At 41.7% G+C, this 25,446-nt stretch overlaps 1 protein-coding gene across 1 annotated transcript; it reads right to left on the bottom strand.

Moving 5' to 3' along the window:
* Window positions 1–718: 718 nt before the first annotated feature.
* On the bottom strand, window positions 719–16,415 carry LOC140725895 (T-cell surface glycoprotein CD8 alpha chain-like). Its single transcript, XM_073041834.1, has 7 exons — window positions 16,335–16,415; window positions 15,236–15,556; window positions 14,932–15,030; window positions 11,706–11,822; window positions 11,571–11,610; window positions 6,123–6,171; window positions 719–1,834 (listed from the first exon to the last, which is right to left on the bottom strand). The coding sequence occupies exons 1-6, from the start codon at window positions 16,372–16,374 to the stop codon at window positions 6,126–6,128; spliced, it is 663 nt and encodes a 220-aa protein (XP_072897935.1). The 5' UTR covers window positions 16,375–16,415; the 3' UTR covers window positions 719–1,834; window positions 6,123–6,125.
* Window positions 16,416–25,446: the final 9,031 nt, after the last annotated feature.

The following is a 25,446-nucleotide window of genomic DNA, read 5'->3' as shown; positions in this document are numbered from 1 at the left end:
ACCAATGGTTGAGGGAACAAGAGTGCAACATATGGAAGGAGAACTGGTTTTGTGCTGCTTTTGGACGTGCATGAAGACCATAAGACATAGGAGCAGAATTAAGCTACTCTCTGCTCTGCTGTTTCATCCTGGCTGATTTATTATCCCTCTCAACCCCACTCTCCTGCCTTCTCTCAGTAACCCATGGCACCTTTACTAATCAAGAACTCATCAACCTCTGCTTTAAATATTGACTTGCCCTCTACAACTACCCAACCACCTGTGCCAATGAATTCCACAGATTCACCATCCTCTGGCTAAAGAAATTCCTCCTCATCCCTGTCCTAAAGGGACTTCCTTCCGCTCTGAGGCTCTGCCCTCTAGTCCTAAACTCCCCCACTATAAGAAACATCCTCTCCACGTCCATTCTATCTGGACCTTTCAATATAAGTGTCAACATGATCCTCCGTCATTCTTCTAGCGAGTACAGGCCCGGAGCCATCAAACGCTCCTCGAAGGACGTGGGCAATTAAAAACCTTGTCTGCCCCACGCGTTTATTGTAAATGGCAGTGGAGCCGGTTGTTTTCGTTTCTAGCTGATTTATATATCTCTGATGGTGTACAAAAACAAAAGAAAGGTTTGCAGGGCTGGCGAGAGCTGCTGCAACCTGCACCCCGCCAGTCACCTGGTGCGGTTTGCAGGCGCCAAAAAACCATGACGACACAGGGTGCGGTTTACTGAACGGTTTATTATCTCAACAGCTACATCCTAACTCATTTCAAATTAGCCAGAAGACAAGAATCGGCGAGCACCGGAACGAGCAGCTCGGGATGCGGCGAAATAATAGGACAGGTTACAGGTCACATGCCAACGAATCATCAAAACGATAATTAAACAACGCGCAAGCCCAGGCAAAAAGAGCGGTTTCTAAAATGCGGCGTTATGCTGTATTGAAATAATCACACAATAACAATATAGAGACGCAACCGGGTGCTATCTCTCGGTCTGAATTCTCCCGGACCTTGGTTGATCCAAGCCTCTTCCGCGCGCCCGTGCCCCTCGCGCGAAGCTGATTCAATCCAGTTTGTTACAAAGATGTGAACGAAATGGAAATCTATTTACAGAAAGTCACAAGTTCTGATATCCCGACCCCCATTAACCCTCCCCAGGACTGACTTCTTCACTGTCAAGAGGCAACTTCGGGGCCAGAGGGGAAGTTGTAGGTTCCAGATCTCTGCGCTCAGCCCCTCCGCTCCCCGAGCCAATTCACAGACCCCGCTCTCTAAAGTGCCGAGACAAAAAAGCCCCGCAGAGCAATTATTTCGGCCACGTGTTAGGACAACTTCATTTTTAAAATAAGGGTTTTGTTACTTGACGACTCAATGGCGGACCCACCTCAAAGCTTAAGACGCGGTCCATCGGGTATGAAATGCCCAGCCCCCCACCCGGTCCCAGAATATACATATAATGCTAAGGGGTCCGCTTTGTTCAGCGCCAATAGCTGAAATGATGCATTTGCATTTTGGCCAGGGATTTCTCACAATTATAAAAACAAAACTATTCTAAAAGGAAATACAGCTTCATATTCTAAAACAATTCCTTCTTAAACACTTCTCAGGGAATCCAATAGTACTGACCATTGGTCCACTTATTGGCATATTCATGGAACAAGCGTTAGTGTCCTTTAGCTGGAGGAATCTTAAACAGAACAAAAAGAGAAACCAATGAATGATGTGCATACGCGAAGCCCGGCTGAGGAGATTTCCATCGGTTGCACGCTCAGTCCAACACAGTCCCGTTTACTAAATTGGAGAGATGATTCCATCCACGCTGCGCATATTTCCCGGAATTAACCTTCAACGAGGAGAATAACATCTTTAAAATATTGCAAATTTGTACTGTCGTCCAGAAACATTGAGTGCGCCGCACTAAAGGTTGACTGATCCTAAATTAAGTCTCTTTAATGTCCTAGAAAATGGTTCTCATCTAAAGGAATTTGATAATTTTGGTCGCCCAAGAAGCAAAAGATATCCAGGTTGAATCACCGTCGTAATCAGTGATAGAGGGCTAAGGAAACCTTAGGCTCATAGTCAACTATCTCCGCTAAGCCTCGTAATTAAAATTAGTTACGTTACTGTATTCTAAAATACTATTTTCAGAAACAGCGGAAAATAATGATCAGCAGGCGCAGACTTGTCCTACTTGTAAGAGCCATCGCAACACACACTGCCGGAACGAACATACATTCTTACCAGTAATTTACATGTGCAAAAACGAAGGCTGGGTTCACACTCCAACTTACACAATCGTAAGTTTCACTGCTATTCCACAAATGCCACGACAAGAGAAGAGATAACACTAAAATTCCCTCAAACAAAAATCTGGGACAGACACTTTATCAGTGCACCAGCGTCATCCACTAATACCCTCGGTTAAGTAACCACGTCCGAGGTGAATGCTCCTAGAATTATTAAACAGTAAACATTATAAGTAACACTGATTTGCGCGGAGCCTAAAATCAGACAGGCGTAAGGAGCCTTTATGTATCCAGTCCGATTAGTTCCCCGCCGAATGGCGGCACAGACAGGCCATGGATGAAGGTATACCGTACTGGTAGACGGGATTAGTTTAAATTGGTGTCGTGATAAGTACAGATATCATCTGCCGAAGACCCTGTTCCAGTGCTGTTCTATGTTCTATACTACGAAAGTTCTGCTAAAATTGGCCCAAATTGTCAATTTTTGGACGTTTACCAGCGTTATAATAATAACAATAAGTCTTACATAATAATACAAGTCTTAGCGTTATCATAATATGACAGTTAAAAGTTTTTAAACTTTAGAACCAATATTTCCCATGGAATTCACTCCCATCCCCTGACCACCTCTTGGAAGTACTAAGATCTGCTGGAATAAAGACTGGAAACAATTGACATTCCAGGCGGCATCTGTGGGTCCTGTTTCCGAAAGATTTATCCTTATTCTCTCTCCACAGGTACTATTCCACTAGCTGAGAATTTCCAACATTTTCTCTTTTTATTTCACATTTCCAGCATTTCTACTGTTTTAGAATTCCACTGATGAAAGGAAATCTACTTTGCTATTTTGGAGACCCTTTCTTCTCTAAACCCTGATAGTCAGGCCATTGGGGTGATCACTTCTGAAGTTAACTTGCTCTGCTCTGAAAGAATCAGCTGATGGCTGGAACAGTGGTGTGACAGGTGGTGCCACTGTCTCAATCTCCAGTGACCATGGTTTTACTGCTGGTTTACTCTGTGTGGGCTTTGCTTTTTCTCCCGGTGATCATAGGACCATAAGACATAGGGGTAGAATTAGGCCATTCTGATTGAGTCTTCTCCGTAACTCAATCATAGTTTATTCATTATCCCTCTCAACCCCATTCTCCTGCCTTACCTCCATAACCTTTGATGCCCTTACTAATCAAAAACCTAAGAACCTCCACTTCAAATATACCCAATGGCTCGAACTCCACAGCTGTTTGTGTCACTGAATTTCACAGATTCACTACCTTCTGATGAAATTCCCCCTCATCTCAATCCTAACTGAATATCCTTCTATTCTGAGGCTGTGCCATCTGGTCCTAGGCTGACCCACTATGGGAAACATCCTCTGCACCTTAACTCTATATTGGTCTTTCAATATTCAATAGTTTTCAATTAAATCCCCCTTCATTCTTCTAAACTCCAGAGAGTATAGGCCCAGAGCCATCAAATGCTCCTCATAGGATAACCGGAATCACTCTCATAAAGTTCCTCTGGACCTTCTCCAAAGCCAACACATTCTTCTTAGGAAGGGGTCCAAAACTTGTCGCAATACTTGAAATGCAGTTTGACCAAAGCCTTATAAAGCTTCAGCATTACATCCTCACTTTTGTATTCCAGTCCTCTTGAAATGAATGTTAACATTGGTTTGCCTGGATGCTGTAGTTTTTTATTTCTGCCACACCTCAAAGGTGTGTGGTTGGTAGTTATTTTAAATTTCCCTGATATAGAAGAATCAGGAAAAGTTTCAAGCAAAAGTACATGACAGGGAAATAAGTGTGGGAACGGGATTAAAGGAATTTCTCAAAGCTGAACACCTTCTACATCATAAGAAAAAATGGGAAATTCAATACAGCTAGAGGAAACTACTACTTTGCTACCTTCCACTCCAGAAACTGAGGACAACAGTCGCATCAAAAGAAAGCATGGGTGGTCACAATCAGGCTATTTTAACATCTTGTGGTAGGAAAAATATTCAAATACTTAATTAAAGATTAACAGCAATTAAATAAGAGAACAAAGAGTACATAATTACAAATGTACGATGCATATCTCAGAAGGGTAGGCTGCAGCGCGAAATCTCCGTGAGCTGACAGACAATGACGATTGGGGGAAATCCAGTGGATGTGGTCAAAACGGACTTTCAAAAGGGTTTTTCACAAATATCCAAACTGAAAACCATTTGAGAAGGATAGGACATATAGAGGAGGTAAACTGAACTCTTGAGTTGGTTGGAGGAGAAGAAGCAGTTGATGAAAGAGAAGTGGAGTTCTCTCCATGGAATGGGTTAAATTGGAGAAACTGGCCGGGCATTTGGTTACTAATTTGCTTAGTTCAGGACAACATCGGAGGCTGAAGGGTCTGTTCCAGTGCTGCACTGTTGCATGTTTTAAGTTTTAACTGAAGTTTCATAGAGTCCTGTCTGAAACTCCTTACCACATTGTCATATCTGGCTATTTACTTACTATATATAACCATATAACAATTACAGCATGGAAACAGGCCACCTCGGCCCTTCTAGTCCTTGCCGAACGCTTACTCTCACCTTATCCCACTGACCTGTACTCAGTCCATTCCTTTCCTGTCCATATACCTATCCAATTTTTTAAAAATGTCAATATCGAACCTGCCTCTACCACTTCTACTGGAAGCTCATTCCACACAGCCACCACTCTCTGAGTAAAGAAATTCCCCCTCGTGTTACCCCTAAACTTTTGCCCCTTAACTCTCAACTCATGTTCTCTTGTTTGAATCTCCCCTACTCTCAATGGAAAAAGCCTATCCACTCTATCTATCCCCTTCATAATTTTAAATACCTCTATCAAGTCCCCCCTCAACCTTCTATGCTCCAAAGAATAAAGACCTAATATCAAATATCAAATATTGAGTAACCTTATTTTTCTGCCTAAACCTTAGGTGAGTTCCAAACCCCAAATCTCATCCACCACCAAGAGAACTTATGGCTATGACTTCAACTTTATCCATATCCTATGGGTTCCATCATTGATGTCTTTGGAAATGTTTCCACAATTTCAAGAGTAAGCTGCAGAAATGAACTCTTCAAAATGACTATGCTGAACTGTAGTTTGATCTATGCACTACCAGTCACAACATATATCAGTCTTTGTTGGCTTTTACTATGTCCCTGTTTCACAATACAACCAGTTGATTCATCTTCTCATTTACAAGCCTTCAGCAGAACTTCTACAGTGCCTTCAAACCTAAAGTCAATGGCCCTTTGATATTGGTATTTTCCTTACCCCACATTATTCACTTCATAATGCATCAGTTTTGCCTTGCTTAAGTCATTACTTGCTTCCACAAAAACTGTATTTTTGACTAAGGATATACTACTTTTCCAAATAAATTTACTACAAGTTTGCAATGAAACTTGAGGGGCTTCATTCTGCTGTACACGACTCCACCAAACATGAGAGATTCTGCAGATGCTGGAAATCCAAAGCAAAGCACAAAAATTTGGAGGAACTCAACAGGTCAGGCAGCATCAATGGAAATGAATAAACAGTTGATGTTTTGGGCAACTGAGGACCCTTCTTCAGGACTGGAAAGGAAACGGAAGATGACAGGAAAAAAAGGTGGGAGGAGGGGAAGGAGGATAGCTAGAAGTGAAAAATGAAGCCAGGTGGATAGGCTTCATGGCACAAAAAAGAGGCCAAGGATCAACATGACGGAATGGAAATGGGAAAGGGAATTAAAATGTTTGGCCACCGGGAAGTTTTGCGGATGGAGTGGAGGTAACTTTTATATTGTTGCATTCATCGCTATTCCATGCAACGGAAATAACAATTTGAGCAATGCCAATTAAGATGTTATCTCATTTCACTGAAGTCCCATACTTACTTGTTAATGGTAGCTATTTACTTGTCTTCGAATATCTTCAGGTATTGGTCTAGATAAATAAATGAATTCAGAATAATGTTAATATTTTCCTTGAATGTGCAATTGTTTTGCAAGTGACATGTAATGATTGCAAGAACAAAAACTGAAAATGAATGGTTCTACTCAAAAATTATCTTTATCCTGTAAAAACATAGGATAAAGTTGAAAATTTTCAAAAACTGAAACCACATTTTAGCGAGCAATATTTGGAAACATGATCCTATATATACATTGAATATCCTTAGAATACTTTAATAGGATTGACTTGCTTTATGCTGTGTTAGTAAATATTTACTAAATATTTAGAACACAGAACGTATATCTTAGTTAAACAAATATTTTTGATGAGACATAATGAAACATATTTAAATCTATTGTATCATCTTAAAATACTTACCCCAAAGCTATGTTCTTTAGTTATTATATATAAAATTATTAAATAATGATGCAATGAGAGTGAATGCACTAAAGGGTAGATAGCATCAGGGTAAGATTAATACAGGCTCACAGGGCATTATAGTAGATTATGTCTGATGATTAAATTTACATTTATATTAATCATAGAACTTATTAACTTTATTAAAATATTATCTATTTTAACATCTTTATGCTAGAGATGCCAGTGTAAGGAGTTGAGGCAGGCAGATTAACAAATTTCAAAAGACATTTGGGCAAGTATATGAATAGGAAAAGTTTAGATGAATATAGCAAAGTATAGACAGATGGGACTCGTTTAGTTGGGCACTTTGGTTGGCATGGATGAGTTGGGCTGAAGGGCCTTTTTCCATGTATAACTGTGTTGTTCAGCCATCATCTGGAATAAGCACCTTCTCTGCTTTAAATCTCTGTGGTATATTATATCCCATACTGAACCACAAAGCGCCCAAGACAGACCAGTAATAAAACTGATATTCTTTCATCAACATTTTTTGGAGCACAAGGAAAGAACTAAATAAATTCATGATTACAAATGGGATTGAGAGGAATGAAGCTAAATGTACTTCATTTACTTCTATAATGCACTCACTGGCATGGGTCATATGAAGACAATACAGTGTTTTTTTATGGGAAACTATTAGCTGGGATTAAAATGTGGAATTGAGAGAATAGATAGAAATTGTGAAGTTTAAATTGCTTATCTTTGGATTTAAGCATTAGGCAGTAGTCTGCAGACTGTCTACTCCAAAAAGTAAATGGAGTAGATTTGCAATAAATTGAATTAGTGGTGCTTAAGGAATGCTTTTCTTGTCCTGTCCAAAGGTTTGTTGCTAAAAAAGAGACAGAAGGTACACAACTTTGGATCTAACTTCTCACATGTTCCATTCTTTCTCTTTGTATATATATATTTTTATTTTTCCTTTCATGATACATATCAGTTAAGTAATGCTTTAACCCGTCCTAGCAGCCAATATAGGTAAGGCTATAATAAATATAGTCAATGTTATAATTTACTGTGTAGCATTTCCTTCAATCTCAATAACCGTGTTAAATCTGAGTCTGTAAATTAATTCAGCAAATAGTGAGAGCAATTGGTTGGTACATTTTTGGAGCACAAAGAGTTTTGGAGCACTGTTAGTTTTACAATCACCTCATCTTAATCATATGAAAAACGTTTTAATCCTCTGTTTATAAATGGACCAGTAAAGTTTCACTCCAGCTTCCAATATTCCTCACTAACAGATTGCTCTGTATAATATTCAAAACTCTAGCTTAAAAAGGCATTTTCATTTATTTTTGATACAATCAATGTCCAAGATCAATGACCCTCTTGCAGCTCCAGTTTTAAAGATTACTGTTTTAAAAAAATATTCATTTACTAATATGGACATTGTTAACAAAGCCAATGATTGTTGTTCATTTGCATTTGCCTTTGAGAAAGAGAGTACCTTCCTAAATCACTTCCATCCTTAAGGACCTCTATGGTGTTATCAATGAGAGTGTTCCAGGATTGAGATCAATGCTAAAGAATCATTTCTTATCTCTTCACTAGGACCAGCTTAGGTGGGCACCTTGGGAGGCATGGAAGAGTTAAGCTGAAGGGTTTGTTTCCATACTGTCCAACTCAATGAATCTATGGTTCAGCCAATCGCTTTGTTTGAAAATGACAATGTCCTATGCATTGGCTTTGCTACAAAAATGAAGCCTAAGAGATGAAGGGGACAGTAGCAGAATGGAATCAATTGGCTAACAGTGCACAGTGGTTTCCAGACAAATCAAAGTTATGCAATTGTGTTCCCCAGAGTTCAAGACTAGTAACATATTTCTTTGACAATGACTTTGATTTCAAAATGTTCAGTTGACAGAAAACTTGTCAGAAGAATAAAGTTAGTAATAAACTTCCAAGAGAAAAAAAAATGGTGGAATGATGAGAGATCTGTCAGATGAAATGGGAAAATATTAGCTGAAACAATTTGAGAGGCAGGACAGAGAAGAACATTGCAGGCTTGATGGTATCATTTTAAGGGAGGTAAAGGAGAGACACCAGGTGAGAGGGGGTACAAATTTCTGAAGATAGTGTCACACATATGGAAGTTAATATAGCAATAAGATTTTGAGATTTATATTGTGAGAAATTCCTACAAAAGCCTGGAAGTTATACCAAATCCATACAATAAATTGTCTTGCCTCCTACTGTATGCATTCTGGGTTTTAAAGTTTAGAAAAGAAATGGGAGCCTGGAAAGGATATAGAATGGCTTATTGGAATGGATTGTTGCACTATCGTAATCCTTATTACTCTTTTTAAAATTGCACTTAGTTCAAAAACTAAGTGATCAGTGGCATAGATTACCAATCCAGCCAGAGATAAACTAGAACCTCTTTTTTAAAAAACTATTTCTGTGGCTATCAGAGGGAGACTTTCACAAATTCAATAGAAGCTTTCAGAAAGGTATGGCGTGCATACTGGAAGGTTTCGAACCTCTCCTTTATATAAAAAAATGGCCTCAACTCCTAATGGTCTTCCTCCTCAAGCGACTTTACACCAGCTAATTAATGCAAGTATATAATCAGCCAATCAAGTGGCGGCAACTCAATGCACAAAATTATCTGGATAGACAGGGTCTGATTAGGAATAGTCAGCATGGATTTGTGCGTGGAAGGTCATGTTTGACAAATCTTATTGAATTTTTTGAAGAGGTTATGAGGAAAGTTGATGAGGGTAAGGCAGTGGATGTTGTCTATATGGACTTCAAGTAAGGCCTTTGACAAGGTTCCGCATGGAACGTTAGTTAGGAAGGTTCAATCATTAGGAATTAATATTGAAGTAGTAAAATGGATTCAACAGTGGCTGGATGGGAGATGCCAGAGAGTAGTGGTGGATAATTGTTTGTCAGGTTGGAGGCTGGTGACTAGTGGTGTGCCTCAGGGATCTGTATTGGGTCCAATGTTGTTTGTCATATACATTAATCATCTGGATGATGGGGTGCTAAATTGGATTAGTAAGTATGCAGATGATACTAAGGTAGGTGGCATTGTGGATAATGAAGTAGGTTTTCAAAGCTTGCAGAAAAATTTAGGCCAGTTAGAAGAGTGGGCTGAATGATGGCAGATGGAGTTTAATGCTGATAAATGTGAGGCGCTACATTTTGGTAGGAATGATCCAAATAGGACATACATCGTAAATGGTCGGGCATTGAAGAATGCAGTAGAACAGAGTGATCTAGGAATAATGGTGCATAGTTCCCTGAAGGTGGAATCTCATGTGGATAAGATGGTGAAGAAAGCTTTTGGTATGCTGGCCTTTATAAATCAGAGCATTGAGTATAGGAGTTGGGATGTAATGTTAAAATTGTACAAGGCATTGGTAAGGCCGAATTTGGAGTATTGTGTACAGTTCTGGTCACCGAATTATAGGAAAGATATCAACAAAATAGAGAGAGTACAGAGAAGATTTACCAGAATGTTACCTGGGTTTCAGCACCTAAGTTACAGGGAAAGGCTGAACAAGTTAGGTCTTTATTCTTTGGAGCATAGAAGATTGAGGGGGGACTTGATAGAGGTATTTAAAATAATGAGAGGGATAGATCAAGTTGACGTGGATAGGCTTTTCCATTGAGAGTAGGGGAGATTCAAACAAGAGGACATGATTTGAGAGTTAGGGGGCAAAAGTTTAAGGGTAGCACAATGGGGAATTTCTTTACTCAGAGAGTGGTAGCTGTGTGGAATGAGCTTCCAGTAGAAGTGGTAGAAGCAGGTTCGGTATTGTCATTTAAAGTAAAATTGGATAGGTGTATGGACAGGAAAGGAATGGAGGGTTATGGGCTGAGTGCCGGCCACTGGGACTAGGTGAGTGTAAGTGTCGGCACGGACTAGAAGGGCTGAGATGGCCTGTTTCTGTGCTGTAATTGTTATATGGTTATATATGGTTAAAAGCATGCTGACACGGGTAAAAAGGTTTGGTTGTTGTTCAACTCAAACATTAGAATGGGGAAGAAATGTGATCTAAGTGACTTTGATGGGGGAATAATTGTTGATGGGGGGGGGGAGAGGTGGTGGGTTGGTTTGAACATCTCAGACACTGCTGATCTCCTGGGATTTCAGGCAATTAGTTCATACAGAATGGTGTAACCCCTCCCCCCGAATAAAAACACATTCAGTGTGGCAGTTTTGTGGGTGAAAACGACTTGTTAATGAGAAGGATCAAAGGAGAATGGTCAGACTAGTTCAAGCTGACAGGAAGGCGATAGTAACTTAAATAATCATGGCTACAACAATGGTGGGCAAAAGAGTTTCTCTGAGCGCACATTACTGACGTTGAAGTGGATGGGCTGCAACAACAGAAGACCATGAACGTACACCCAGTGGTCACTTTATTAGAATCCTCCTTTGCCTAATAAAGTAAATCGATTTAAAATGATTAACAATCAAACCAGAGATAAAACTCTTCTTTTAATGAAGAATGGCTACCAAAGGGAGGTGTCCACAAATTCAGTAGAAGCATTCAGAAAAGTATCAGATAAATACTGGAACGATTCCAACTTCCTCTGGGGAAAAAATGGCCTCAACTCGTAATGGCCGCCCTCTTTAATCTCTATCCCGTAGTTCATTTGCCCTCTTTCTCCTGATTGTTTTACTCTGGCAGCATCAGCGTCTGTCTTTCTCTTCGAAATCAATTAAAATGCAAATTTATCTTCAACTAAAGAATCTAGATGGTAAATTAAATTTTGCGTCAGACGACCTAAGTGACCCATGTCTAGTTCATGGCGTGCGTACTTCAGTCACCCCAAAGTGATTCAAGTTCCAAAAACGATATTTAGATGTTATAAGGTGCTGCGTCAAGGACCCCCCCCCCACCCCCCGTGTCTTTACAAATAGGAAAGCAGTCCCTGACCAAAAAAGAATTAAGACCGGAGCAGCAAACGATCTGATGGAGGAACTCAGCGGATTTATTAACCGTATTCATACTGACCTCTTTCTGAATTGATGCTGACAGCGTCTCCGGCGGGGCCCTAGAAAACACAAGCAGATTAATCCACGTGCACTACAGTCACGCTAAATTACTTCATGGGGTGAGTTTCTGAGAAACCGAGTGTGAACCTCTTACTTTTACAGTCAAGGACGGAGACGAAGATCAGTACGAGAAGCAACAGCGAGGCGGCGCACACCAGTGGAGCCCAGATGAATAAATGGCAGGACATTTTATCCTCTTTCTTCGCGAACCCTAGAAAAAGTTTCATGATAAACAGAATTAAATGTATTCATATAAAGCAAATGTGTCCAAAATTTCTCCATCTAGCCAATTTAAATAACTTATGTTGAGCGTCAAAATGAAAGATCACATTTGATTCTTAATTGTCAATATGCAACATTAATACGAAATGCCTGATACAGGCAGGACAAAATCAAATACGTATACAAATTAGCAAGGAAATGTGTACCTTCAAGCATAAACAAGTTCGCTTTTCACCGAACCTGGCGTAGTGGAATTATTGGAAGTCAGTTTGGAAACTAACCGGGAGTTCGCATGTTTTCCCCTATTGTCTTGAGGAAACAGGAGCGGGACGGGAAGCCATTATGTTATCTCCCACCACCCCATTCAAATTTTAACATCTTGCCCTAAAAACTTAATTATATACACGCAGTGGCTACTTTATTGGCCACCTCCCGAACCTTATAAAGTGATCGCTAACTATCTTTGTGACCTTGTGTGGCTGCAGCCCACCCACTTCAAGGTTCGATATGTTCAGAGTAGCTCTTCTGCATACCATAAACGTGTGTTTATTTGAGTTACTGTCGCCTTCCTGGCAGCTTGAACCTGCCTGTCTATCCTCCTCTGACCTCTCACTAACAAGACGCTTTCGTCCACAGGACTGCTGCTCACGGGATGGGACGATTACCCCCCCCCCCCCCACCCCCCGACACCCGCTCCATTCTCTGTAAACTCTAGAGTCTCGCCAACAATTCTCTGTAAACGCCAGAGACCCACCAACAATCAACCATTCCGCCGTCAAGGTCACGTAGATCACATTTATTCCCCATTCTGATGTTTGGTCTGAAAAAACAACTGAACCTCATGACCACGTCTGCATGCTTTTATGCATCGAGTTGCTTCTACATGATTGGCTGATTAGATATTTGCATTAACGGCTTTATTCGGTACGGGTGTACTTGATAAAGTGGTCAGTGAGTCCACATTTTAAACTGCTCACTTCAATCTTCCAGCTGAGCGATGGTGTCCAGCAATGTTGGCTGGGAGATCTGCAGAGTTTCAAACAGCGTGCGCCTTTTGTGACACCACAATATTGGAAAATGCGATCCTCCCCAAATTCCTGTCGATTTCGACTGTGATGTGTACATTCACCTCTCTCTAATTCACTTCCTCGTTTCCGTGCCGGCGCGCCGCTGCTACACCAGAACCCCAGTCACAAGTTTGGAGACTCACAGCAGGGCGAGTTCCCAGTACCAGTCAGCCATCGGGGCTGGATGTTCTCCAGCAAGCCGTTTTACTTCGCTCTATGGGGTGCGCCGCTCGGTCGTGTTAAATCCAGCGAGTTAAAGCATAGGGCAGCCTTCCCGTTGAACAGAGTACAATCAACGTTACATTTAGCGTACCGGACGATTAAATTGTAGTTTAAGAATTAGGTTCTATGAACACTAATGGTCGGGACAGCAGTGTGTTTTGAAAAAAAAACTAATTTCCAGCAGATTTTGTGTATAGGGCGACGAAGCAGGTCCAAACGGGAGTTGCCAGGAATTGTACAATTAATTTAACTCTTTGCTTCATATCGCTTCTACACACTAGCCTTTATCCAAATTGATTACAAATTGATTGTCTTGTGTTCGTTGCTGTGTTTTTGGATCGTATTACCATGCGCAGTATTCACTCTGTGAATTTCTCGTGAGCAGAGAATTTCGTTGCACACCGGTATATACTAACAGTAATGTGAACTCATCAGATCTGAAAATGCAGTAAATGAAATCCATTTTGGACAACAATTATGTCCGCAGCGTTTTGCTGGGATGACTTCTCATTTCGCCTTGCTTCTATCCCATCTGTAAGGAAAACCATTGCGTCACAGAGAAGACCACACCCCCTCCGCCGCCTACAGTCTTCCAATTACTTGTTTAGCGTGCGGCTCGAAAAGGTGCCGGTCTCTCTGACGGCAACGTGATGAAGTGGTTTATGGCGATTACTTCCCGAGACCACAACTGCAGAGTAGACAGACGTGGAAAACTAGAGGAGCGGTAAATATCTGAAGCGCTGAAGTGGGAGCAGGGGTTGAGGGTGGCGAAGGCAGTAGGTAAAGGGACTTAAAAATATTTTGATAGTGTGACTGGCGAAGAACTGGACGAAAGCGTCAGAGACCTTCTAAGTTCAAAGTAAATTCATCATCAAAGTAGGTGTTTATCACCTAGTACTATCCTGAGATTCATTTACTTGCGTGCATTCACAGTGGAATACAGAAATACAAGAAAATCGATGAAAAGCTACGAAGACTGGCAAGCAAACAATACCCAAGAGAAGGCAAACTGTAAATGCAAATAATAGTGATAAATAAATAGAGAGCTAATACTGAGAACATGAGTTGTAGTCCACAGGTTGTGTTCAGTGTTGTGGTGAGTGAAGTTATCCACGCTGATTTAGGAGTCTGATGGTTGTAGGGTGAACTGGTCCTGAACCTAGTGTGGAACCTGGAGCTCCCATACCTCCTACCCGATGGCGGCAGCGAGATGAGAGCATGCATGGGTGGTGGAGGGTCCTGGATGACTCAATGTAAGGGTTGGGGGGTTTTCCAGAACGTAGTAGGTCGGTGCTCATTTCATAGTTGGAAGGTAAACGGCGAAGCAGAAACAGTCACGGGACCCAAAGGGACAGGGAATGTAGGGCCTATGGAGTTAGAAGCACGAGAAAGTCTGCAGATGCTGGAAATCCACAGCAACACGCACAAAATGCCGGAGGAACTCAGCAGGTCAGACAGCATCTACGGAAACGACGTTCCGAACCGAGGCCCCTTTTCCATGGATGCGTCCCGATCTGCTGACTTCCTCCGGCATTTTGTGCGTGTTGCATAATGAATTAATTTTGAATTTCTCTGGGAGCCCTTCTGCCCCGTTGGCCCTAATCCGCTGGCCGTTGCATTATCATGCTGCAGGTTAAATCGCAAACCATCCTTCATGAAAATAATGCTTTTATTTACTCTGGTCTGGTAGCAATCGGAAATCTCATTATATCACAATCACTGTATCTCAGCTCGAAGCAAATTCCCTGAGAGGACCGAATCGATATTTCGACGACGGGAGAATTCAATGTAAATAATTTAGCTACGTACGTGATTCGGTTGGTGCACACGAGGTCTTTGCACTTGGTGTGGTTGTCGTCACTTTCGTCGAAGTAACGACCGTTGTTGCCTTTGGAGTGGTTTTAATCTCTGCGTTTATTATAATAAGGAAATTTATTAAAATAATGAAGACAGTTAAATAAAATAGAGACAATAAAGCAGTGGGCTAGTCAGGCAATAAAACTTAGAAGATCACACAAAATATTTAACGAATAGCTGTTTTAATACTGCATAATGAGTTAAATTAGCATATATCCATCAAATTCAAATTTATTGTTTCTCAACTAATGCTGACCTTCCAGATACCGAGCGACCATGTCACCGAATTCCATTTTCATGTTCCTCACCATAACGCAATAATACTTCCCCGAGTCTTCCTTTGTGAAACTATTCACGGTCAGAGAAACCTTGGAGAAGGATCTCGTGCTGTCGAGCCTGTTGTCCCCGTTAGAAATTATTTTGTTTGCGCCAGACAAATACAGCAGGAATTTTAGCTTGGAGTTTTCGGGCTGGAAGAACCAATAGACCCCCTCGTTTGCCTTAAGTGAGCAGTCTATAACAGCCTTTTCTCCTTTCTTCACCATTATTCCTGACGGAAGACCGCTTTGTGTGGTGCCTGTGCAACAGAACAAGAGATTAACGTAAAAACTCAGCGTTCCTTTATGGATGAAAGCTCCGTAATGCCAAAGAACCGGGAGACAGCAAAAGCCTCTTAACGCGCGATTTAGTACCAAGATCCACAAAGTATGAAAGGAGGGGCGTGTTGTTGGGGAAAACGCTAACGCACCCTAAAGCACACACGAATGGTGAATCCGTCGACACATTTCGGATTTTTAAAAGGTTATCGAATGATCCTGCAACCGCCCCTCTTTGCCTACAGCCTTCTCGCGTTTTCCTTTGTATATAATAAAAATGCTTCTAAACAATCCGAGCATTCAAAATACTCCTGAATAAGCTGCAGAAAATTCAACTCATTCAAAAATACCGAATCGAAAGGTCGAACTGGATTAAATAGAAGATTCGATCCAAAGTCTGTTCCTACCCAGAGGTTCGGTTTACAACGCACCCTTGCCAAATTTTTAAATGTCGTTTCTGAACATAAACTCACCCCGCAAAACCCTCTTTAGAATATTTGCAAATAGAATGCATAATATGGCAAGGGTATATGGCAACTTAAACGTCATATGATGGAAATCTGAAATAAGAACTGTGCGCTGGAAAGGCTCAACGCTCAGAAAGTATCTGTGGAGAGAGAAAATAGCGTTAGGATTAACGTTTTAGGTTCAAGGTGCTTTAAGGACTTGGACCTTAAACATTGAGCTCAGATTCACTTCCCACAGATGCTGCCTGACTGCTCGGCTGTTTATGGTTTTTGGTTCAAAATGATCACTTACTTGTCAAATGGACCACGAGAAAGAATCCGATAATTTTCATCGCGCTACAGTGGAGGCTTGCACCCTGCGACAGGCGGCGTTGTGAAGGCAGAGAAAAAAGACCCCTCTCTGCAAACGTGTCTTCACCACCTCAGGACGTGAGGTCACGGCCTCAGTAGGCGTCTACATATTTACCAGCACTGCGCCTATCCTCCGCTGAACATATATTCCAAACGATTTTACCACCTGCACAAATCATGAAGCATTTTTGGTTTAGATGTCGGAAAGCACTGACAATAAAATTTAAATACCTTTGTCACACAGTCACAATAGAACAAACAGGACGGAGCAAAGGCACGTGGAAGTTAATCTCGATAAGTGCCAGATAATGCGGTAAGACTGGGGCATATTTAATGAACGATAGCGACCTAGGGAGGGTTGAGGAATAGAGGGACCTTGGCGTATAGATCATCAAGACCCTAACAATATCAGCGTAGGTAGATAGGGTGGTGAAACCAGCATACAGGATGTTAGTTTTCATTACCATAAACCATTCGTTGGGTAACACGGCGAGTATCTCGTGCACTTCCGTCCACTATAGTCTAGGAAGGATGTTATTGCATTGGCGAGGGCGCAGAGGAGATATATGGTGATATTAACTGGGAACGAATGTCTTAGTTATAAAGGGAGGCTGGACAGACTGGGTTTGTTTCCCTTGGAGTGGATGACGCTGCTGGAGGACCTGCCAGAGATATACAAAATCGTTGGAGGCAAAGATCGTATGGATAGTGAGATATCTCTCCCATAATAGTGATATTGTATTAGGGGTGTCATATTAGCGTAGTGGTTAGCGTAACACTGTTACAGCACCAGCGATCGGGGTACAATTTCCGCCGCTGCCTATAAGGAGTTTGTACGCTCTCCCCCTGACCGCGTGGGTTTCTCCCCCACCCCGGTGCCCTGGTTTTCTCCCACGTTCCAAAGACGTACTGGTTAGTAGGTTAATTGGGCCAGTTGGGCTGGAAGGGCCTATTACCGCTCTGGAAGCCTTTAAACAATAAAGCAAATCAAAGGATACAGTTTGTGGCGAGGAGTAAGAAGGTTAGAGGGGATCTGAGGAAAGCTGCTTCACTGAGAGGGCCGCTGCCTGAGTGGGTGATGGAGACAGAAGACTCTCATGACATCTTAAAAGTATCCGGACCAGCACGTGAATTGCCATGGTATAGAATACTATGGAAAATGGAGTTAATGTGAATGGGTCAAGAGTTGGCAAGGATATGGTGGGACAAAGAATCTGCCTCTGTACTGACACAATAACTAAAGAAGAAGAAGAAGAAAACATATGAAGCAGGCAATGGATTGGGCGGTGTTTTAATAAGCACACTTCACGATATAAAAATATCACAGACACATTAAAATTCGTTTACATGACTAACTTAAAACAGACACAAAACCTTAATTCTCTACATAACTATTGTTGCGTTGCTCTTCATGGGTTGCAAAGCACTTTGGGACATACTGAGATGGTGAAAAAATGACAAGTAAAATCTTCCTTTTTTGGATGATCACATATTGATTGACAACATACCCGTGAACCATAACACCTAACGGAAACTCAAATGGACCCGTATTATGTGAACAGGAAGCGGTCTGAATAATATTTTTCTTGGTATTTCTTTGAGGTGGAAGTTTGCAGTCAAAAGCATACATGCCGGCCAGGTGAAATTGACTTATGTAACAGAATATAGTCAGTTTGGTAGTATCCAAATGGAAATTTACTGGCAACATTTGGGGAGTTTATGGAAATGCTTTACAAAAACTAAATTAAATTCATACAGGGTTGATAAATGTCCGTGGATTTAAATAGCTTTATCAGTTGCAAGATTCGACTAAGACTTTCATTGGTAGCTTCTTGAAAACAAGTTGATACAACAGCTCCAAAGAGAACTCAGGGGAATCATCACCCCAAGGCCATAAAGCTAAGATCTGCCAAGTTATAGAAAATTGGAAATCTTGGTCTTTCCATATATGTATGATTGAATTTCAAGGGCTGATCATGTTTTCTCTTTTCTTAACAGGCTGTTCGTGCTTCACGGTTATTTATTATACATATAAATGCCTCAAATGTAAAATTGAGTTGAAGCAAATGGTCCAAGTGTTTCTGATGCAGTGTCCAGCGTTTTAATACGTATTTTACTTGGCAACTATCCTGTGCTCATTCCACAAACAGAAAAGCAACCGAACTCTGTAAATCGGAGGCACAAGAGACTGCTGCAATCTGAGGCAATAAACCATCTACTGGAAGAAGTCAGCGGGCTGAATAGCATCTATGTTAGAAAAGGAATTGTTGACGTTTCCAGTCGAAACCCCGCGCCAAGACTCGGCATCACCACTCTGTAGGTTACGAGGATGGCTTGCAGCCACTTCGTAACTGATTATTAGAAGAATGTTCTTACATGTATCCAGACTTGGAATTTGTTAAGAGTTGCCAGATGTCTTCAGAGTTTTCGGGATGTCTTCACGACTCCGAGATGCTATCAGAGCTAAGGTTATGTACTTCGGTGTTGGTACTTGTTACCCAACAAAACAAACAAACAAACAAATAAATAAAATGCAATTAGGAAGAACAACTCCTTACCCATCAACTAACTAGCTGTGACTATAGATTCCTACAAAATCTCCTTGTTTGACCACTTACAAAAGGAATGCCCCTGAGAACAGGAATCAATGATTGGACCTCCAGACCACTGCCCGTGTGCAAATTACTGTAGGTTCTTGATCTTTTAAAAAAAGTTATTCAAAGTATTCTCTAATCCCATTTCTAATCCCGTTTAACCCGTAGATTTAAACATAGTTAAGAAGTAAGTGAAGTTACCACAAATTTCTAAAATGTTTTACTCTATTCTGCTTTTCCTTTACTGTACCCCAGCCGCATTGTTTTATGTAACACATACAAAATGCTGGAAGAACTCAGCAGGTCAGGCATGTATGGAAGGACGATTCTGATCTGATCTCGATGAAGGGTCTCCGCCGGAAAGGTCGACTGCTTATTCCTTTCCATAGATGCAGCCTGGCCTGCTGAGTTCCTCCAGCATTTTGTATGTGTTACTTTTGTGTTGAGGGATTTTTTTATTGTGATATTTTCATAACTTAAAACACATTCCCTTATTCCAATGCCTACCTCAGGGTTGTATTATTTACAAAAGTTTGTTCCTTAGCCTTCAAGAGTTCTTAAAGCTGATCCCTTCACTAAAAATGTTGTGCCCTAGCTAAATGATTTCTAGTGAAGATCAACTTAAGTGTTATTGTCTGTTAATTATGTTCATACAGTTGGTCTATCATTATGTTACTCATGACTGAGTGAAGGGTATATTGATTTATAATGGTGTAAGTAGCCCGTATAAAGTCCCAATCCCGTCTAAATACCCGGAAAAGCATTACCTTCAGTCACGAAGTAGCCGCATTTTCTTCCACTTGCTCAACGTGCCAGACCTGAGTTATAGGTAAAGATTGAAAAGAACTTTATTTCCTAGAGGGTAGGGAAATGAGGGGAGAGTTGATAGGAGTATACAAAATTATGAAGGGAATAGATATGGTAAACGTGAACAAGCTTTTTCCACGGAGGCTGGGTGAGACCAGAGATCATGGGTTAAAGGTGCAATGATTAATTGAGGGGAGACGGCTTCACTCAGAGGGGATGAGAGAGTGGAAGGAGCTGCCAGCGGAAGTGGTAGACGCGGGTCCGATTTCAACGCTTAAGAGGAGTATGGATAAGTAGATGGATGAGAGGGTTATGTTCCAGGTGTAGGTCGATGGGACTCGGCAGAATAATAGTATGGCGTGGACTAGATGGGCCGAAGGGCCTGTCTCTCTGGTGTAGTGCGCTGTGACTCTAGAAATGCGTCCCCCATCAATGAAGTGTTTACTATCAATCCCGAATATTCTTCACCTGCTGCTGTAATCCTCATAGAAGATGGATCGGCCAGGATGAAATGGCGGAGCAGACTCGATGGGTCAAATGGCCTAATTCTGCTCCTATATCTTATGGTCTTATGCAACACCAATCACTACGTTTTCTGCTGAATGTTCCGTTCCTTGGAGCTCAGAAATTATAGACCACTGCTTTAACTTAATATCCAAATTCTCTTTGATGGCCAGCAGAGTGTACTCTACGTTTCTGACCACATTTGAATCCTTGCCCTTTAGTTTGTTACTTCCATTCTGACCTGGTCCTTCATCCCATTCTCAGTAGCTCCTGCAGACACTATGCCCTCCAACCTAGTAGCATTACGCTTCTTCCTTTATTTTGATCTCATACCTATCCCTAAAACTCACCTTCCTTCTTAGACACAGCCTATCGGGTGCACCCTGGCCAATCAGCCTTGCCCTTCTTCCCACTACAACTTATCCTCTCTCTCACACCCATCAACTCCGAAAATTGTCACTCATAGTCACCAGTTAACCTATCAGCACAGACGGGGGAGGGGAAGCATAGCGCCCAGTGGTAACCCACGTGGTCACAGAGCGAAGGTGCGCGCGCGCACACGCACAGAGTCAGAAACGGAGGTCAGGGCCGGGTATGAACCACATAGAGCTGCGAAATGTTGTCCCACCTTTCCTGTCTGATGCATTTGCATCCTTTTGTCGGCATTTGGAAAGCTACGGCTCCCAAACGAAATAGTAATTAACACAATTGTGAATAAAGTGAAAGAATTATTTGCTAACCAAAATCTTTGTGCTTGACTGACAAACCATCAAATGGCCGCCATTTGCCTAGGGAAAAGACCCCTTTTATTAGGGTTAAGCCCCCAGCATGAAATGAGTCTCTTTGTGTGTCAATCTATCCTTAAAGCGATGCTCTTTGATAATTGTAGTTACTGCTCAGCTACGGTACTGTGCCTAGGTCTCAGGCACCCTAGATTTTTATGTGGTTTCAGATGGTATGACCTCCACAGAGCCCTGATCTCAACATCATCGAGGCCGGCTGGGAGTACCTGGAGAGACAGAAGCAACCGAGACAGCCAAAATCTGCAGAGGAACAGTAGCAAGTTCTCTAGATGCTTGGAACAACTTACCAGCTATTTTTCTGATAGTGTACCTAAGAGAATCAAAGCAGTTTTAAAGGCAAGGAGCCTTTATTGAGCTGATTTAGTGTTTTTTTTTACTGTTCACTGCTTTTTATAGTATTTTTGATATTTAGAAACTTTTCATTTCATTATTTTTGAAAGCATCTTCACGTTATTGATTTGTTTATGTGTGCCTAAGACTTTTGCACAGTACTGTAGCTGCCACATTTCCAGCCTTCACAACATGTTACCGACATCACATTTGAAATCACCAGGTTCAGGTGTAACAGGGGCGCTGTTTTCATGTTTGACAGAGAAGTTTCCAATAATTGTAATGTTTTTATAGATGTTACCTCTTAGACAGAGAAGCCTCACAATTGGGAAGTGGCTGTTGTCCTAATTTTTTTGAATTCTCGCCGAGACCTGCTATTTTTAAACATTGTCTTGAATTCGACTGTATAAAACGGAAGAATTTTTTCTGATGTGGGTGCCAGGGTCAGGGATGTCTCTGATCGCTTGCACAGCATTCTGAGGTGGGAGGGTGATCAGCCAGATGTTGTGGTACACATCGGTACCAATGACATAGGTAGAAAGAGTCAGGAGGTCCTGAAGAGTGAGTACAGAGAGCTTGGTAGGAAGTTGAAAAACAGGACCTCGAGGGTAGTAATCTCCTGATTGCTGCCTGTGCCACGTGCTAGTGAGGGTAAGAGTAGGATGCTCTGGCAGATGAATACGTAGCTGAGAAACTGGTGTAGGGGGCAGGGTTTCAGATTTCTAGATCATTGGGACCTCTTCTGGGGCAGATGGGACCTATACATGAGAGACAGGTTACACCTGAACTACAAGGGGACCCATATACTTGTAGGGAGGTTTGCATGTGTTATTGGGGAGGGTTTAAACTAGATTTGCAGGGGGTTGGGAACCACAGTGCCAGAGTAGATAGTGGAATGGGGGTAAAAATAAATGATGTTAGTAGTTCATGCAAAGTCACAAATAGTAAGGTTGTGTGTGGTGGTAATAATCTTCTGAGGTGTGTATACTTCAATGAGAGGAATAGTGTGGGAAAGGCAGAAGAGCTGAGGGCCTGGATTGACACATGGAATGATGGCATCATAGCCATTACTGAAACTTGGCTACAAAAGGGGCAGGGCTAGCAGCTTAATGTTCCAGGGTTCCAATGTTTCAGACATGATAGAGGCAGAGGGATGAAGGGTAGGGGGGTGGCTTTGCTAGTCAGGGAAAATATTACAGCAGTGCTTCAGCAGGACAGATTAGAGGGCTTGTCTACTGAGGCCATATGGGTGGAGCCGAGAAACAGGAAGGGTATGACCACATTAATAGGGCTGTATTATAGACCACCCAATAGTCAGCGAGAATTGGAGGAGCAAATCTGCAGAGAGATAACAGACAACTGCTGGAGACAGTAAGTTGTGATTGTAGGGGATTTTAATTTTCCACACATTGATTGGGACTCCCATACTTTTAAAGGTCTAGATGGGTTAGAGTTTGTGAAATGTGTTTAGGAAAGTTTTCTAAATCAATACATAGATGTACCAACTAGGGAGGATGCAATATTAGATCTCCTATTAGGAAATGAGTTAGAGCAGGTGATGGAAGTGTGTGTAGGGGAACACTTTGGTTCCAGTGATCATAACGTCATTAGTTTCAACTTGATCATGGATAAAGATAGATCTGGTCCTCGGGTTGAAGTTCTAAACTGGAAAAAGGCCAAATTTGAAGAAATGAGAAAGGATCTAAAAAGCATGGATTGGGACAGGTTGTTCTCTGGCAAGGATGTGATTGGTAAGTGGGAGGCCTTCAAAGGAGAAATTTTGAGCATTGCAGAGTTTGTATGTTCTGGTCAGGGTTAAAGGCAAAATGAATAAGAATAAGGAACCTTGGTTCTCGAGGGATATTGGAACTCTGATAAAGAAGAAGAGAGAAATGTATAATATGTATAGGCAACAGGGAGGAAATAAGATGCTTGAGGAGTATAAAAAGAGTAAGAAAATACTTAAGAAAGAAATCAGGAGGGCTAAAAGAAGACATGAGGTTACTTTGGCAGTCAGGGTGAAGGACAATCCTAAGAGCTTCTACAGGTATGTTAAAAGCAAAAGGATAGTAAGGGATAAAATTTGTCCTCTTGAAGATCAGAGTGGTGGGCTATGTATGGAACCAAAAGAAATGGGAGAGAGTCAAAATGAATCCAAACTCAGGTTGGAGGAACAACACCTTATATACCGGCTGGGTAGCCTCCAACCTGATGGCATGAATATTGACTTCTCTAACTTCTGATAATGCCCCTCCTCCCCTTCTTACCCCATCCCTGACATATTTAGTTGTTTTTTTTTCTCTCTCTCTCTCTGCCCATCACTCTGCCTGTTCGCCATCTCCCTCTGATGCTTCCCCCCACCCTTTCTTTCTCCTGAGGCCTCCCATCCCATGATCCTTTCCCTTCTCCAGCTCTGTATCACTTTCGCCAATCACCTTTCCAGCTCTTAGCTTCATCCCACCCCCTCCGGTCTTCTCCTATCATTTTGCATTTCCCCCTCCCCCCACTACTTTCAAATCTCTTAGTATCTCTCCTTTCAGTTAGTCCTGACGAAGGGTCTCGACCTGAAATGTCGACAGTGCTTCTCCTTATAGATGCTGCCTGACCTGCTGTGTTCCACCAGCATTTTGTGTATGTTGTTGGGAGAGATATTAAATGGTTATTTTTTGCATCTGTATTGACTAAGGAAACTGGAATGGAGTCTAAGGCAAACAAGTAGGGAGGTCATGGAACATATACAGATTAAAGAGGAGGAGGTGCTTGATGTCTTGAGGCAAATCAAAGTAGATAAATCCTCAGGACCTGACAGGGTATTCCCTCAGACCTTGCAGGAGACTAGTGTTGAAATTGCAGGGGCCCTGGCAGAAATATTTAAAATGTCGATATCTACGAGTCAGGTGCCGGAGGATTGGAGGATATCTCATATAGTTCTGTTGTTTAAAAAAGGCTCAAAAATAAGCGGGGAAATTATAGGCTGGTAAGTTTGACTTCGGTAGTAGGTAAATTATTGGAAGGAATACTAAAAGATAGGATCTACAAGTATTTGGATAGACAGGGACTTATTAGAAAAAGTCAGCATGGCTTTGTGCGTGGTAGGTCATGTTTAACCAATCTATTAGAGTTTTTCGAGGAAGTTACCAGGAAAGTGGATGAAGGGAAGGCAGCGGGTGTTCTATATATGGATTTCAGTAAGGCCTTTGACAAGGTCCTGCATGGGAGGTTAGTTAGGAAGATTCAGTCGCTAGGTAGTAAATGGAGAGGTAGTAAATTGGATTAGACATTGGCTCAATGGAAGAAGCCAGAGAGTGGTAGTGTAGGATTGCTATTCTGAGTGGAGACCTGTGACTAGTGGTGTGCCACTGGGATCAATGCTGGGTCCATTGTTATTTGTCATCTATATCAGGAATCTGGATGATAATGTTGCAAGCTGGATCAGCAAACTTGCTGATGATACAAAGATTGGAGGTGTAGTGGACAGTGAGGAAGGTTTTCAAAGCTTGCAGAGGGATTTGGACCAGTTGGAGGAATGGGCTGAAAAATGGCAGATGCAGTTTAATGCGGACAAGTGTGAGGTATTGCACTTCGGAAGGTCGAACCAAGGTAGAACATACAAGGTAAATGGTAGGACACTGAGGAGTGCAGTAGAACAGAGGGATCTGGGAGTACAGATACATAATTCCCTAAAAGCATCTTCACAAGTAGATAGGGTTGTAAAGAAAGCTTTTGGTACATTGGCCTTTATAAATCAAAGTATTGAGTATAAGAGTTGGAATGTAATGGTGAGGTTGTATAAGACATTGGTGAGACCGAATTTGGAGTATTGTGTGCAGTTTTGGTCACCTAATTACAGGAAGGATATTAATAAGGTCGAAAGAGTGCAGAGAAGGTTTACAAGGATGTTACTGGGACTTGAGAAACTGAGTTACAGAGAAAGGTTGAATAGGTTAGGACTTTATTCCTTGGAGTGTAGGAGAATGAGGGGTGATTTGATAGAGGTGCATAAAATTATGATGGG

The sequence above is a fragment of the Hemitrygon akajei genome, chromosome 4 (genome assembly GCF_048418815.1).
Source record: "Hemitrygon akajei chromosome 4, sHemAka1.3, whole genome shotgun sequence".
NCBI classification, from domain to species: domain Eukaryota; kingdom Metazoa; phylum Chordata; class Chondrichthyes; order Myliobatiformes; family Dasyatidae; genus Hemitrygon; species Hemitrygon akajei.
This window is presented reverse-complemented; position numbering and strand designations above follow the sequence as displayed.